This window comes from Benincasa hispida, chromosome 5, assembly GCF_009727055.1.
Source record: "Benincasa hispida cultivar B227 chromosome 5, ASM972705v1, whole genome shotgun sequence".
Taxonomy (NCBI): domain Eukaryota; kingdom Viridiplantae; phylum Streptophyta; class Magnoliopsida; order Cucurbitales; family Cucurbitaceae; genus Benincasa; species Benincasa hispida.
In genome coordinates, this window is record NC_052353.1 from 45,150,109 (window position 1) to 45,168,230 (window position 18,122).

Here is an 18,122-nt window from a genome sequence, read left to right on the forward strand (position 1 = left end):
AGCAATCCTTCTCGGGCGAAAGTTTGCAAACACAATCATCGCAAAGCCTTGCGGTGAAGTTGCGCTCGACCAATGATTTCCTATGATCGCAATTCTTGCATTGGATCAACGCATATTCTGCATAAAAACACTAAAATCAACTGTTACTATGCGATGAATGCATGTGATCGCAATATTATGAAATTGATGCTTGATGGATGCAATTTAACATGTTCTATCAACACAATCCAATATTGTTTAAGAACTTAGCACTATGATAACGTGCATTTCTGCACGCTATCACACCCCCAAATTTAAACAATGCTTGTCCTCAAGCGTAAGCTAAAGATTCCTTTAGCAAGTCAACCACAATGTTCTTTTCCTAGATTTCTCAAGGATACTTCGTTCAAGCCTCCTCTCAAAATATTTCTAAGACCTAGGGAACGCAAGCTTAACCTTAAAAACGACTTTACTAACTTCCAAAATATCGCATGATTTATTTCAAAAAGAAAAATTTCAACTGGGGTGTCAAATGATTTTAACCTTGCATATTTCTTGACATTATTATATTTTTTTCCTCTGACCTTACGCTGATCTGAGTGCCTTGTCTTTGTTTTGGCTTGCCCCCACGGGTGTCATGTGAACATCAAACTACGAGCAATGCACTCTTTCTCAGACTAAACTCATACCTACTTGATAGTGGAGTTGCGGTCATTTATTTATGCGTTGATCCTGGTGACTTACTTTCATTTTGGCTTGCCCCCACGTGTGTCATGCGGACATCCAACTATGGGTAAGTGCTTTTCACAACTTAACTCTTATCAACATGGGTTTCCCATTGCGTTGACAGTGATGTTGTTATACTCAATTTTTTTTTCAAAATAGCAAGGTCGAAAATAAATATCTCACCCCCAAATTTAAAATGCGGCAATGTCCTCATTGCCAAATGATTGAAATGAGTCATGCGATGTTCTTAGAAAGCTTTGTAAAGAGAGTTTGAAAGAAAGCTAGCAAACCCCTAACTTCTAGAAATATTTCATGAAGTGACTCTCTTAAAGTTAAGTCGACTTGAGTATATATGAAAAAATAGAAGCATATTTTTCATCATTGAAATCATACTTGGTAAAGAGACAGCATGCGGTGATTCACTAAATTTATCTATGTCATATGATTGTGGTAATCAAAGATGATGCAGTGATAAAAATTTTAAAGACTAACATGCGATGCGATAGCGCAGAATTTGAAATAAAGAATAAGGAAGAATACACCCATAAATTTGCGCTGTCGCCCGCATTGTGTATTAACGCATCCTTCTATGTAACATCTCCACAAACTTGTTCCTTAATCGTTGTAAACAAACAAAGAGAGGGTCAAATGATTTTAAACAAAACAACAATTTTTTTTTTTTTAGAATAAGTACAGTGTAGATAGATAGTCAGTAAAACAAAGTAGTTGCGATAATAGATAATAAGAAGTAAGATAAAAGTTCATGAAGTATTTGATGCGAGAAAAAGATATTTAAAAGGATTGCGTCCCTGATGAGGTTGAATCATATAATACTCAGGGACCACTTATTCCAGGCTGATTTGTTCACGTCCATGGTGGCTTTTCTCTCTTTTCTTTGTCCTTTGGGATCTTTACTACCTTAATCTGGAGTTTTTCCCCATGAATCATTACAATTTCGCCCTTGTGCACATCAATTTGAGCATGTCCGGTTGAAAGAAATGGTCATTCCAATATGATGAGCGCATCTTCGTCCGCTTTATAATCCAAAATGAGGAAGTCTACCGACAGGATGAATTTATCAATTGAAATTGCGGCAGTTTTCAACTCTTCTTCAAGGTGTATTCGGGATCTATTAGCGAGCAGGAGAGTTTTTGTGGGCGTAAGTGTGTCGGCATTCAATTGTTTGAAGATTGATAGCGGCATTATGTTTATACTTACCCTAAGATCTCATAGTGCTTGGCCACTGTAGGTCCCTCTGATAGAGCATGGTATCGTAAAGATTCTTGGGTCGCCCATTTAGGTGGGATCATAGCATTTTGCACTGCAGCCACTATTGCGATCTTTCCTTCCTCATTTTGTTCCTCTTTCAATCTTTGCGGAGTTGTTGGTGGTTGAACTTCTTCTGTTTCAACATCTAGAGGCTTAAGGATGGATGCAACTTCAGGGTCTATTTTCTCGGGCTTCTCCAAACTATAGGTCAACGGGTCTTCAGTAGTCACCGCATTCAAATTGGTCGCAGTGGGCTTCTCCCCTACTTCTGTAGTCATGTTGTCGCTTAGCAAGGAGACTTCTAAGCATTGTTCCTTTTTGTTACCCCCAGCATTGCGAGAGAGCTCAGTTGAGCTCGGTAACGCTCCTTGCGGTCTATTTTTCAGCTCGCCTGTAATTTGTCCCATTTGAATTTCTTGATTTCTAATGAATGTAGCTTGATTCTGAAGCACCGATTCGTTTTTCTCAATGTATTGCTTCAACAAGCCCTCTAAGGACGAAGATTGCGGTGTTTGTGAGCTACTAACTTGGCTATGCGCTAGACCGTTGTTTTGCAGGAAAAATCCAGGTGGCCCTCCTTTTTGTGCCACAGGTTAAAAGCTTTGTTGTTGATTTTTCAATGCAAAATTTGGGTGGTTTCACCACCCGGAGTTATATGTATTGGAATAGGGATTATCTCTCATGAAGCATACCGACTGCGAGTTTGTTAGGCATTCCTCCATCGGGTGAGCATCTCCGCAAATGACACAACTTGCGGTCGTTTGAGTAATTGCACTGACCTGCCCTTTCTTTGCTCCCATATTATTAATTGAGATTCCTTGTATTAAATTCATCATCGCAGTCATTTGATTTTGTAGGGATGTGATTGCCCCATTGTTTGCGTCATTTTCTTTTATTCTTAATCTCTAATCTCTTTCCCGCCAATCCTCGTCATTTTTGGAAATGCGATCAAGTATACTCTTTGCCTTCTCATATGTTTTGTCGAGCAGACCACTAGTAGCTGCCGCATTGGCAGCAGTTTGTGAAAAGGGATTCAATCCTTGGTAGAAAATCTCCATTTGCAGGCAGTCTGGTAAGCCATTGTGTGGATAGTCTCTTACCAGCCGCTTGAACCTCGCCTAGGAATCGCTGAGCGTTTCGTCATCTTCTTGCTCAAAATTTGTTATTAATTTCCGTCTCCTAGCATTCTCAGTTGGTGGAAAGTATTTCTTCATAAACTTTTCCACCACCTATTCCCACGAAGTTATCTCTCCCGGTTCGAGAGAATATGCCTATTTCCTCGTCTGATCACACAAAAAAAATGGAAACAGAGTTAGTCGAACTTCCTCGGTAGAGATATTCGGGAACACAAAAGTGTTGTAGATCTCTATGAAGCTCCGGAGGTGGGCGTTCGGGTTTTCACCATGCCTTCCTTCAAACTACCCAGCAGCCTGGATCATCTGCAACATTACCGGCTTCATTTCAAACCTCGATCCATCTAACGCCGACCTCATGATTCCTGGAGAGAAATCATAGAGGTTAGGTGATGCATAGTCTCAGATGGGTCTATTGCGATCATTCGCCAGAAGGATGGGGTTGGCCATTATGTTATTCGAATTAGCGGCCCTTACTTTTAGTTGCTCCGCCATTCGTCTGAATATCCTCTCAATCTCCAGGTCGTAATTCACCAAAGATCGAGAGTCTGCAAAAAAAAAAAAAAAAAATTACTGTTAGCACATTATTTTTCCGAAGTCCCTGACAACGGCGCCAAAAACTTGATGCTCGATTTTATGAAGTGGAAATGTAGATGATATGCGTTGATGAAATTGTGTTGTGCACTCAAGTTTCCTCAGCGTAAATATCACTGAGTTTCCTGGTAAGTCTAGGGTCAAACACAGGGACTTGTAAACACAGGTTGCTTTGGTAATTTTTATGAAAACTTTGCAGTGGCCAAATAAATAAATTGTTGGTTTGTTATTGATTGCATTAATGAGAAAATAAACAAATGTGGTGGATTTGAGAAAAGTCAATTGTGTGATAGATGTGCTAAGTATGAGATGAACGGGTTGAGAAGATCTTTAGCTAGCATTACTTTGGAATGCATTAGACTATGCGATCATGCTACCATCATGCACAGCAAGTCATTTTCCAATGCAAATGCGATGCTCCTAAGTCTAGGACGCATGTGTTGAATAGAAAAGTTTCCATAGAGCTTATCCCTAAGTCTCTACTCTTGTCCTATGCAATGATGCAAAATGCATAAAAGCAAGGTGACCGCATACAATCATATCCTATCTCTAGGATGCATGCGATGCGTTGATAACAAATAGTGTTTATTCCTAAGCTCCTATCTCTTGTTTATGTGTTTTAATCTGACTCTCCCGAGCCTAGATTCTAACTTGACCTTCCCAAGTATAAATCCTGTCCTTAGACTACCCTCCCGAGTATCTCTAATGGACGAATGAAGCATAATCAAGATAATCGCATAGAACGAAGATTCCCTAGTTGTGCTAGCTAAATGCTTCTCAACCCATTCAACTAATTTAGTTACTCATGTGTAAATAACAGAGAGTGAACAGTTATAGAGAAATAGATTCCATTTCGATAAAGTCATGGAGTACAAAATAACAATGGAAGTTAAAAGTAGAGAGCCTGGTAGTAATTCCTTACCGACCGAGGCTTTTACACTGTAATCTCTATTCTATTCTAAAGATGTTCTCGCTTCCGCAGACGTTGGGCCCTTCTCTATCTTTAAAGCTTCTGGCGCTCTCCCAAGCTTACCGAAATGATCTATCGACACCACCTCCTCGCTCGCGTCTGCCATAAAACGAAAGAAAACTATGAACAAAGACGTGCGAATTGAAGTATGAAATCTCTAACTGCTGAACCCCTTTTTCGAAGGATGCCTCTAGGATTTATAGAACATCCAAGGTGAACGGCGGCTTCCCTCTCATGATTGTACAGATGGGACGACTTTAATTCCTGACTGATGCGCCGAATATTTGTCACCAAATAGTTGAATCTACTTTTGATCGTTATCGGCTGTCAACTTAATTTGGATTCCACTGTCATCAGCTTTTTATCCCATCGTGAGCCTTTCACCCAGATGTGCTCACCATGTTGCACTTACCAAGTTGCGGCAATCCTTCTCGAGCGAATGTTTGCAAACACAATTATCGCAAAGCCTTGCGGTGAAGTTGCGCTCAACCAATGATTTCCTATGATCGCAATTCTTGCACTGCGTCAACGCATACTCTGCATAAAAACATTAAAATCATTTGTTCCTATGCGATGAACGCATGCGATCGCAATATTATGAAATTGATGCTTGATGGATGCAATTTAACATGTTTTATCAACGCAATCCAACATTGTTTAAGAACTTAGCACTATGATGATGTGCATTTCAACCCGTAATCAAACTTCGCCAAGGCATCATTGAGCGATTCGTCCATGTCTTGTTCAAAATTGGTTATGAGTTTCATTCGTCTAGCATTCTCAGTAAGTGGAAAATATTTCTTCATGAACTTCTCTACGACTTGTTCACATGAAGTGATCTCTCCCAGCTCGAGGGAATGCACCCATTTCCTTGCCTAATCACATAGAGAAAATGGAAACAAAGTTAGTCTAACTTCTTCAGCAGAGATGTTCGGGAATACAAAAGTATTGCAGATTTCTATAAAGCTACGACGGTGTACGTGCAGGTCCTCGCCACGCTGTTCTCTGAATTGTCCTGCAGTCTGGATCATCTGCAGCATCACCGATTTCATTTCGAATATGCTTCCGTTGAGGGCAGGCCTCATGATTCCTTGAGAGAAATCATAGAGGTTTGGCGATGCATAATCCCTAATGGGCCTATTACGATCATTAGCCAGAAGGATTGGATTCGGTATGACGTTGTTTTTGTTTGGTGCTCCGTTTCCAGGCTGCTCCGCCGTATCTTCTTTATCTGACTGTTGTGGTTGGCGGCTCTTTCTTAGTCTCCTTCTGAACGTCCTCTCAATCTCCAGGTTGTAATTCGCAAGAGATTGAAAGTCTGCACAGAAATCAGAAAAATTACCTTTAGCACACTGTTTTGCCTAAGTTCCCGACAACGGCGCCAAAAACTTGATGCGTTATTTTATGAGGTGAAATTATGGATGAAATGCGACAATGAAAATAAGTTGAGCACTCAAGTTTTCTCAGTGGAATCCAAGTGTAAACCTCACTCAGGGACTTGGGAAAATAGGTTGCGGTGGTAATTTTTAGGAAAACTTTGCGGTAACCGATATCTCAAATAGTTATTGGTTTTGTTTGTTGTTGTAATGAAATAAATAAATGTGGCGGATTTGAGAAAAGTTTGATTGTGTGATAGATGCACTGAGTATGCGGATGAACGGGTTGAGAAGGTCTTTAGCTAGCATTACTTGGGAATGCATCAGAATATGCGATAATGCTACACCCATGCACAGCAAGTCATTTTCTAATGCAAATGCGGTGCTCCTAAGTCTAGGACGCATGTGTTGAATGCAAAAGTGTCCATAGAGCTTATTCCTAAGTCTCTACTCTTTTCCTATGCGATGATGCAAGATGCACAAAGGCAAAGTGACCGCACACAATCATATCCTATCTCTAGGATGCATGCGATGCGTCAATAGCAAACAGTGATTATTCCTAAGCTCTTATCTCTTGATTATGCATTCTAATCTGACTCTCCCGAGCCTAGATTCTAACCTGACTTTTCCAAGCCTAGATCCTGTCCTTAGACTACCCTTCCGAGTATCTCTAATGGACGAATGAAGCATACATAATACAAGATAATCGCATAGAATGAATATCCTCAGTTAAGCTAGCTAGGTGCTTCTCAACCCATTCTACAGATTTAGCTACTCATGCGTAAATAAAATAGAGTGAATAGATATAGAGAAGTAAATTCCATTTTAAAAAATGATTTTTAATACAAAATAACAATGGAAGATAAAGGTATAGAGCTTGGTAGCACTCCCTTACTAACCGAGGCTTTTACACTGGCAATCTCTATTCGGTTCAAAATATATTCTTGCTTCTGCAAGAGATAGCCCTCTCTCTGCTCTTGAAGCTTCCAGCACTTACCCGAGCTCACTGGAATGATCTATCGGCACAACCTCCTCTCAGTTACGCCTTAAAATAAAAGAAAATCTTAAAACAAGGCTAAACTATCTAAGGAAAAATTCTCCAACTCTTCGAACTCGTGAACTTGTTGAACAGGTGAACAGGTGAACCCTCTTTTCTGAAGGATGCTTTTGGTATTTATAGAGCTTCTGGGGTGAAAGGTGGTTTCTCTCTTATGATTGCACAGATGGGATGGCTTTAATTCTCTGACTGATGCACCAAATACTTTTCACCGAAAAGCTGAGTGTACTTATTAACATTAGCGACTTGTCAACTTAATTCGGATTCGACCGTCATCACCTTTCTGTCCCGTCATGATTAATTATGCCTTTTACCCAGATGCGCCCACCAAGTTGCGTCAGCTCTATGCAACAATCCTTCTTGAGCAAATGTTTGCGAACACAAATCACTGCAAAGCCTTTTTTTGCCCCGTTGATTTCTTCTGATCGCATTTTTTGCCCCGCGTCAACGCATATTCTGCATAAAAACACAAAAGTTAATTGTTTCTATGCGATAAACGCATGCGACCGCAATGTTATAAACTTAATGCTTTTTGGACGCAATCTAACATATTTTATCAATGCAAACCTTCATTTTTAATAACTTAGTACTGTAATAACATGCATTTCTTCCCGTTATTAGACACCCTCACTCCTCATGTCTAACATGAAAGAATTAGGATCACTTCGTTTGTAGAACTTTACAAATTCTTGTAACAACTACAGAGCAGGCCGTATCCAATAGTGTTACCAGAATAAGGTACCCATCCTTATCCATGTACTATAGATCATTTTGACTATTTACTCGAACCTGATCCACCTTTATGTCTTCACATAAAGTTCAAGTACTTATCCAATAGTCAAGGGACTTTTAGGTTTATTGGATTTCTATTCAAGTAATAGATTTATTCAATAACACCTTTATTGAATTTTCAGAATAAGTTCTATTGTTTACATACCACGAGTTTTAGGACATAAAACCCAACAGTATACATCTGGGTGCTACTTGGGTGTATAGCATAGGCTAACTCATGAGCCTCTTCTAACACGACATTGTTCAACAGCTCATCGTTAAGAACACATAATCTATCATCTTTCATTAAACCTCCATCTGGTCTCAGAATAAAATTTGATCTCTGTTGTTGTTTAACTTTTTCAATCAACTTACTAAGATATCATCTGTCATTTGAGTCCTTATGACACAATCTACTAGAACAACCTTCCCCTTAGCTTATTTGAATTCATGTAATAACCTTCCCCTTAAAGAATTCAACATGTCTCTAGAACAACTGGACTTCCTGCTCAAAGCATGCGCTACCATATTATCTTTCCTGCTCAAAGCATGAGCTACCATATTATCTTTACCTGGATGGTAATCAATGGTATAATTATAATCTTTTATCCACTTCATTGATCGTCTCTATCTGATATTCAACTCCTTCTGATCAAATGTATATTTCAAACTCTTATGATCTACAAAGATATGGCACTTCTCACCATACAAGTAATGCCTCCATATCCTTAATGCTAATACAACAGCTGCTAGTTCCAGATCATAAGTAGGGTAATTACCTTAATGCTTCTTTAGCTGTTTAGAAGCATATGCTATAACTTTACCATCTTGCATCAACATACATCCCAATCCCTGTCTAGATACGTCGTAGTAAATCTCAAACTCTTTTCCTGGCACTAGAAGAGTTAAGATTGGCACAGTCACCAATCTTTACTTCAAATCTTGAAAACTTCACTCACAGTCATAAATCCATCAAATTTAGCATCCTTTCTGGTCAAATTGGTCAATGGAAAGGCTATTTTCGAGAAACCTTCCACAAACCTCCTGCAATAACTTGCAAGACCAAGGAAACTACGTACCTTTGTGATTGAGGTAGGTCATTCCCACCTGACTACAACCTCAATCTTTTGTGGATCAACACTGACTCCTACTACAGACACCGGTGTCCTAGAAATACCACATGGTCTAACGAGAATCCATACTAAACTTAACATATAATTATTTCTCACGTAATGTTTGCAATACTATTTTCAAATGCTTTACATTTTTTTCTTTGTTATTTAAATATACTAGGATATCCCTACGAGGTGATCCATACTTCCACTCACGCTCTCGAGACCTGACTAGACATGGTATGAAAACAATCATAAACTGATCCAAGTATGGATGAAATATCCTGTTCATCAAATCCATAAACAATGTTGAAGCATTAGTAAACCTAATGGCATAACCATAGACTCATAGTAACCATATCTGGTTTGAAACACTGTCTTAGGGGTACCTGACTTCCTAACCTTCAACTAGTAATCTGATCTTAGATCAATCTTTGAAAATACTGATGCTCCCTTCAGCTGATCAAACAAGTCATCAAGGCGAGGTAAGGGATACTTATTTCATATAGTTACCTTGTTCAATTATCTGTAATCAATACATAATCTTAGTGTGTCATCCTTCTTCAACAAAAATAAAATTGGTGTTCCTCAAGGTGACAAGTTAGGCCTGATATAGCCCTTATATACTGATTCCTGCAATTGAGCTTTCAATTCCTTCAGTTGAACTGTAGCCATCCTGTACGGTGCCTGTGAGATAGGTGTCATTCCTAGTATCAAATCTATGGTAAACTCCACCTCTCTATCAGGTGATAACCCTGATAGCTCTTCAAGGAATACATCAAGGAACTGTTGCACCACAGGAACATCTTCTGGTCTCATCTTCTTTGGTGAAGAAACTGTTTCATGGACTAAGTATATTGTACAACCTTTACTCAGCAGCTTCCTACCCTTAACTGTTGAAATCAGACAAGTAGGGAACATTTTCTTTTCCCCTACAAACACTACCTTCGCCTGATCTAGTAATTTGAATATTACTTCTTTCTTACGACAATCCACAAATGCATGATGATTAAACAAGAATTCCATCCCCATAATAACATCAAACTTCAACAGTTCTAGAGGAATTAAATCAATCTCCATGTTCTTTCCTTCTATGTGAATTACACAGTTTCTATAATAATTATTAACTACCAGCACATTGTTGGAATATTCAAGAACACATGCACAGTGGAAGCAAGGATCGATAACGTTCTAATTACATAAAAACAAGAATAAGCACGCATAAGGGTTATAAATTACAACCTTTATAGAATCCATCACAATCTTCCTTTCCTGAGCTCGACTGATACCACCAATGGCAAATCCTCACTATTTTCCAGTTGAAGAACACGGTGGTGGGACCACTTTGTTATTGAAGACAAAGGAAATTCACTTTAATAAAAGGAGAGTAAAGAGATTTTGGTGGAAGAATTTAGGTCAATGGTCAAAAAAGCATTAGATTTTACAATATTCAGAAACCAAATTATTTATAGAAAAAATACATGCAAAATCCTATCTTGCTTGTCTTCCATCTCAAACTCCACTAACATGTAAACTTTAGGTGTCAAGCTTGGGAAGTGCCACTTCAAAGTCTACTTAGTTAGTGGGAAAATCCAACTATTTTTTTAATTAAAAAAAATGAAATACAATTTTTCAAATTTAGAAATTATTTAATTAAAATAATTTCAATTAAATAAAAAAACAAATTTAATATCATATATTAAATTGTCTTTGTCACCTAACTTTGATTAATCACATTAATCAATTTTTAAAAACACTTTCATACAATTTTTAAAAACACTTTCATGCTAAAAATAATTAATTATTCAATTGAAAATATATCTCATATAAAATATAATTTTTCCTAAAACCCGAATTTGAAAATTTCAAATTCCTACTTCACCTAGTTCTTCAATTTTGTCTGTATTGAGCTAGCAAGGGGACATGATGAAACTACAGCTCATGAGCTCTAACGATCTGATACTAATCGGTCAAAAACTTTAACCTAGTTAATCAATATTTGTTAACTAACAAGACTGTCCACTATAGCCTATAGTTGCACTCCCCTTACTGTAGATATATTATGTGTCCATTTGATATAACCATCATCAATAAGTGGGTCCTTCACAAGTTGTTCGTAACTTCAATTAGGTCAAATACTGAAATACCGCTAAGTTACATCTTTTCTCCTTAAGTACCATTGTTCCTCTAATGAACAATTGATTTAGGATCATAATCACTAAATCCATTCCATCTCAAACCAACGAGAGGATGTGGCCCTTTGTTCAAGACTCGGGATCAACCCTTAAGGAAATAACCTTTCTACTATCCCCAAAATGGGTAGGAGTGAATTCCATCTTGAAAATTCTATGTCCCAACCATCTACTCGGTCTTATCCCTGAAATGGGAGGCATATTAAGCAGTGATGTTGAGGTTACCCTCACCTTTCTAGATCAAGGGACAATTGTAAATAAACAAAGAGTTCATGGACAGCTCAAGATTTAGATTAAGGTATCTAGGTCATCAAGAAGTCAAATTAATCAGCGTTAACTCTAAACGGTGTTAATACGTAACAGTGATTCTTTCGTGGTCTGTCTTACACAATCTCATCGTGTAGAACACCCCCGCTCACATGTCTCTACATGAACGAACTAATCACATCATTTATGACACTTTACAACATTTGTAACAATCATAAAGCGGGTCGTATTCAATAGTAGCTCCAGAAATAGATACCTAACCTAATCCAAGTACTATAGACGATTTAGGCTATTTTACTCAAACTTGATTTAGTTTGTCTCCATATAAAGTCCAAGTATTCAAGATAATAGCCTGGATTTAGAGTTAATAAACAATTAACAACATTTGTCAGAATAAACTTCATATATGTTTACTGTTTACAAACTACGAGTTCTAGGACATACAACCCAACACACATAACCTACAAGGGTAGAAATAACTAACTTCATAGATATAGTTTTTAGAACCCTATCAATATTCAATGCAAACATGCTAGAAGTAAAGGAATAAGTCGCTTCTGGATCAAATAAAACATGTGGAGGTCTATCATGAATAATGATTGTACCATTAACGACATCTGATGCATCCTCAGTCTCTTGCTAGGTCATGGCATAAACCTTGCCCTACTGACGTGCTCATCCCATTGCACCCTTCTTTTTGGCACCACTAGTGCCTTCTTTTCCCGTTATGCCTACCTTAGGCTGCATCACTATATGAGATGCTGCTTTCTACTCAGTTTGTGCCTCTAAAATCAACTGGGGGCATTCCCTCATGTAATGCCCAGGTTGTTCGCACTGATAGCAAACATTCTATCCCTCATAACAATGGCCTGTATGAAATTTACCACATCTAAGACACTGAGGCTTTTTACCTGTACTAGCCACTGATTCCTCAAAACGTCCTGATCTAGATCCCCCCATCTATCTGACTAGATCTATGTCTGCCTTTCCTCTGCCGACTGCCAACTGTACTACCGTAAGAGGTCGCTGGCCCACTAAAACGAGGCCAAAAATCTCTCTTGTCATACTCTCCTGGCGTAAATTTCCCCTTCTCCCCTCTAGAGACGTTGTTGCCCTACCTGTCCTCCATCAAACTCTCGTCCACTCGCATAGCTATCTCAACTAATTGAAGAAAATGAATCCAGTTAGCTGTAGTAGTAACAGAAGTCCGTATGGCCCTCCTAAAAAAACTCTCAAAAGATCTACATCTGTTCTTCTCTTCAGTTATGATAGTACAAGCATACCTGGATAACTCAGTATAATTTTGCTCATACTCAGCAACCGTCATAATACCTTGAACGAGCTTCAGGAACTCGTTCATTTTTGCCTCACAGTATAAAACTGGATAATATTTATCTTTAAAAATTCGTTTAAACTTATCCCATGACATCTCTTCCAATCTGTTTCTTCGAGAGTCCATTACTCTCCACCATTGCTCTACTCGATTCTGTAGCAAAAATACTACCAACTTTACCTTGTGGTCCTCCAGGTATCCAGCTGCCTGGAAACATTTCTCTAACTGAATTAACCACAACTCAACATTTACAGGTCTAGTACTGCCATCGAAAGCAGTGGAACTCAGTGCCTTCATTCTCTCAATATCACACTTTTTTCAGGATCCACCTGTACAGATCCTACCCTAGCTGCCACTCTCTTAGTAATTCTATCAAAGACTGTATCCTCTATCTGAGGATCAGCTCTGACCTGAGGGGTACTAGACTCTCCCCTGATGTAGCTTCTTACACTATCGGTTCTCTGACTAACTCGGGATCCCTTTGAGCTCTAGGATCTCTGGTAGGGTGATGATCCCTTTTAGCCATCTGCCAAGTCAGTCCGTCACATATATATTATTAGGCTCATAACATTATTCATGTTTCTAATCTAATGCATGGCTCTATTCCCAAAACCGTATGCTCTGATACCAAATTATCACACCCCTCCCCATATTACCTTCTTAATCCAAAGAGAGATGTGAAGACAGCAATTGTCAACCCTCTTATGACAGTTACTGTCAATTTACTCATGAAAACCTATATCCTTAGCACCTGTTAAACCTGATTAGTCATTTATAATTCTCTAGAACTCCGCACATAATTCCAGCAACCAATTTAAACATATAGTTTACTGCTAATAAAAAATATCAACATATACATACATAACAGATTTAGAAACCAAACTTTATATAATAGAAACTCCACTTTATTCTCCCTATAACATCGATATAAAACTTAAACATAATGTTATAAGCCACCTAAACTGCAATCTTCCTGTGGGTCTGAGGAATGACTGACTGGAAAAACTGCTAGGCCTTCAGACATCAATCACTACCCGGGAAGGAAAACATTTTTAAGGAGTGAGCTCGAAAGCCTAGTAAGTGACTATCTGATAACGGGTAGAAATCCACGTTATTTCAGTGCTAAGTTCTTAAACAATGCTGACTTGCGTTGATAAAATATGATATATTGCATCTAAAAAACATTATGTTCACAATATTGCAGTTGCATGCATTCATCGCTTTACAATAGTTAACTTTGGTATTTTTTGGTAGAATATGCGTTAACGCAGGGCGAAAAGCGCGATCTCAAGAATTCAACGGTCGAGCGCAGCATTACCGCAAGGCTTTGCGGTGATTTGTGTTCGCAAACATCTGCTTAAGAAGGATTTCCGCACAGAAAGCTAATGACGGTCGAATCCGAATTAAGTTGACAGCCGCTAACGATAACAAGTACACTCAGCTTTTCGATGACAAATATTTGGTACATCAGTCAGAGAATTAAAGCCATCCCATCTGTGCAATCATAAGAGAGAAATCGTCGTTCACCCCGAAGCTCTATAAATACCAAAGGCATCCTTCAGAAAAGGGGTTCACAAGTTCACCTGTTCACCGATTTAAGAGCTTTAGCCGTGTTCATAGATTCATTTTTATTTTAAGGCAGAACAAGGGAAGAGTAGAGACACCGGAAGATCACTCAGGGCAACTTGAGAGAGAACCCAGAGGCATAGAAAACAGAGAGCAGGCCGATCCTCGCGAGAGCGAGATTATCTTTTGAACAGAGTAGAAAAGACAGTATAAAAGCCTGGAAAGCAAAAGATTGCTACCAGGCTCTTTATTCTCTTCTTGCATTGTTATTTTATACTTCATCTTTATATTTATACAATGGAAGTCCTTATTCAACATCTGTTCATTCTCTTAGCATGCATGAGTAGCTAAACTTGTCGAATGGGTTGAGAAGAACTAAGCTAACATGACCTAGGATCTTTATTGAATGCTATTATCTTGTTTTATGCTGTGCCAAACATCCCTTTAGAGCTACTAGAGAGAGAGTCTAAAGAAAGAACCTAATATTTTAGAGAGCTAGGTTAGAATCTAGACTCGAGAAAGCAAGTTTAGAACTGCATAAACAAGAAATAGGGACTTAGAGATATGCTCTATTTGCCAACTTGCATCGCTGCACCTTAGAGATAGGTATGATAGTATGTGGTCGACTTATTTGTGTGTGTGTCATGTTGTCATCGCATAAATAAGAATAGAGGCTTATGTGTAGGTCCTATAGACTTATCGCATATATCGCATGCGTTTTAACATTAGAAGCCATAGCATTCGCATTGAGAGATGGTTTACTATTGTATGTGTGTTGCATGATCGTATAGCATGAACGTATCCTAGGAAGTGTTGGCCGAAACCCTTCTCAACCCGTTCACCGCATACTCGTCGCATCTTCTATTTTATCAACTCTTTTCGAACTCCACCACATTTGTTTATTTTTATTGCCGCAACAAGATTCCCAACAACTACTTGATTTATTTGGTTACCGCAAAATTTGTTGAAAATTACCACCGTAACTGTTTTCCCAATTCCCTGAGTTCGACCCTGGACTTACCAGGAAACTCAGTGAGGTTTACACTTGGATTCCACTGAGAAAACTTGAGTGCTCAATGCATTTTCATTTTCAAAATTCATCCAAAATTCCACCTCATAAAATAACGCATCAAGTTTTTGGCGTCGTTGTCGGGGGCTTCAGCAAAACAGTGTGCTAACGGTAATCTTTCTGATTTCCTTACAGACTCTCAATCTCTGGCGAATTACGACACAGAGATTGAGAGGACGTTCAGACGACGATTAAGACACAACCGCCAACAACAAGACAGAACCCCAAGAATGGCAGAACAACCGGAAGCAAGAGCCGCAAACGTGAACAATATAATATCCAACCCCATCCTTCTGCGAATGACCGCAATAGACCATTCGGGACTATGCGTCGCCAACCTCTACGATTTCTCTCCAGAAATAACGAGGCTAGCATTAGATGGATCGAGGTTTGAAATGAAACTGGTAATGTTGCAAATGATCCAAGCTGCTGGGCAGTTTAACGGAAGGCATGGTGAAGACTCGCACGCTCACCTCCGGAGCTTCATAGAAATCAGCAACACTTTTGTGTTTCCCGAAAAACTCTACCGAAAGAAGTTTCGACTACTATGTTCCATTTTCTTCTGTGTGATCAGGCAAGAAATGGGTGTATTCCCTCGAGTCGGGAGAGATCACTTTGTGGGAATAGGTGGTGGAAAAGTTTATGAAGAAAGTATTTTCCACCAACTGAGAATGCTAGAGAAAGGATATTTAATTACAAATTTTGAAACAAGAAGATGACGAATCGCTCAGCGATGCTTGGGTGAGGTTTAAGTGGCTGGTAAAAGACTATCCACATAATGGCTTACCAGACTGCCTGTAGATGGAGATCTTTTATCAAGGATTGAATCTTTCTTCGCAGACTGCTGCCATTGCGGCAGCCGCTGGTGGTCTGCAGACAAAACATATGAGGAGGCAAAGAGTATACTTGATAGCATTTCCAAAATTCACGAAGATTGGCGGGAAAGCGATCAAAAGATTACGGATTAAAGATAATGACGCAAACAATAGGGCCATCGCATCCCTGCAAACCAGATGACTGCGATGATGAGTTTGATTTAAGGCATCGCAATTAATAACATGGGAGCGAAGAAAGGGCAGGTCAGCGTAATTGCTCAAACGACCGCAAGTTGTGTCATTTGCGGAGACGCTCATTCGATGGAGGAATGTCCAGCAAACTTGCAGTCAGTAACCCAAATTTTGCATGGAAAAATCAACAACAAAACTTTCAACCTGTGGCGTAAAAAAGAGGCTCACCCGAACTTTTTCCGTAAAACAACGGTCCAACGCATAGTGAAGTTAGCAGCTCGCAAACACCACAATCTTCGTCCTTAGAGAGCTTGTTGAAGCAGTACATTGAGAAAAACGAATTAGTGCTTGAGAATCAAGCAACATCCATTAGAAATCTTGAAATTAAATTGGGACAAATTGCGGGCGAGCTAAAAAATAGACCGCAAGGAGCGTTGCCAAGCTCAACTTAGCTTCCTCACAATGCTGGGGGTGCCGGGAAGGAACATTGCTTAGCAGTCTCCTTGCTAGGCGATAACATGACTGCGGAAGTAAGGGAGGAACCTATTGCAACCAACTTGAATGTGGTGACAACTGAAGACCCGTTGACCTACAGTTCAGAAAAGCCCGAGAAAATGAACCCCAAAGTCGCGTCCACCCTCAAGCTTTCAGAACATGAGACAAAAAAAGTCCAGCCACCACCATCTCCGCAAATATTGAAAGAAAAACAAAATGATGAAGAAAAGATCGCAATAGTGGCCGCAACGCAAAATGCTATGATCCCACAAAAAATGTGCGACCGAGGAATCTTCACGATACCATGTTCCGTGGGAGGGTTCTACAGTAGCCAAGCAATATGAGATCTTAAGGCAAGTATAAACGTAATGCCGCTATCAATCTTCAAACGGTTGAATATTGGTACACTCACGCCCACGATAGAGACTCTCCAACTTGCGGACACATCCCGAATACATCCTAAAGAAGAGCTAAAAAATGCGGCAATCTAAATTGATAAATTCATCTTTTCGGCTGATAACAGACAGAAATGCACGTTATCATAGTGCTAAGTTCATAGAAAATGTTGGATTGCATTGATGAAATATGTTAAATTCCGTCCATTAAGCATAAATTCTATAATATTGTAGTCGTATGCATTCAGTGTATTAGAACTATTGATTTTTGTATTTTTGTGAAGAATATGCATTAACGCAATGCAAAGCTTGCAATCATAGGAATTCATTGGTTGAGTGCAACTTCACCGTAAGACTTTGCTTTGATCGTGCTCGCAATAATTCGCCTGAGAAGGATCGCCGCAACTTGGTCAATGCAACATGGTGAGCGCATCTAGGTGAAAGGCTAATTAAGAGCAATGGGATAGAAAGTTGATGACAGTCGAATCCAAATTAAGTTGACAGCCGATAACGGTCACAAAGTACATTCAGCTTTATCGGTAACAATTATCCGGCGCGTCAATCAGGAATTAAAGTTATCCCATCTGTACAACCAGGAGAGAGAAGCCGCCTTTCACCATGGATCCTCTATAAATACCAAGTGCATTCTTCAGAAAAGGGGTTCACGACTTTTACAATCTTTTATTCCAGTTCGCACGTCTTCTTTATTCGTTTTCTTTCATTTTAAGGCAGACACGAGGGAGAAGTTGTGCCAGTACATTGTTCCAATAAGCTTGGGAGAGCGCAAGAAGCTTCAAAGACAGAGAGAGGG

At 39.2% G+C, this 18,122-nt stretch overlaps 1 protein-coding gene across 1 annotated transcript; it reads right to left on the reverse strand.

Annotated features, from left to right (window-relative positions):
- Nucleotides 1–12,560: 12,560 nt before the first annotated feature.
- On the reverse strand, nucleotides 12,561–13,076 carry LOC120077353. Its single transcript, XM_039031237.1, has one exon. The coding sequence runs from the start codon at nucleotides 13,074–13,076 to the stop codon at nucleotides 12,561–12,563; it is 516 nt and encodes a 171-aa protein (XP_038887165.1).
- Nucleotides 13,077–18,122: the final 5,046 nt, after the last annotated feature.

Bases quoted from the DNA above. Each gene is read 5' to 3' on its own strand.
- LOC120077353 (XM_039031237.1), bottom strand. From the start codon at position 13,076: ATGAAGGCACTGAGTTCCACTGCTTTCGATGGCAGTACTAGACCTGTA.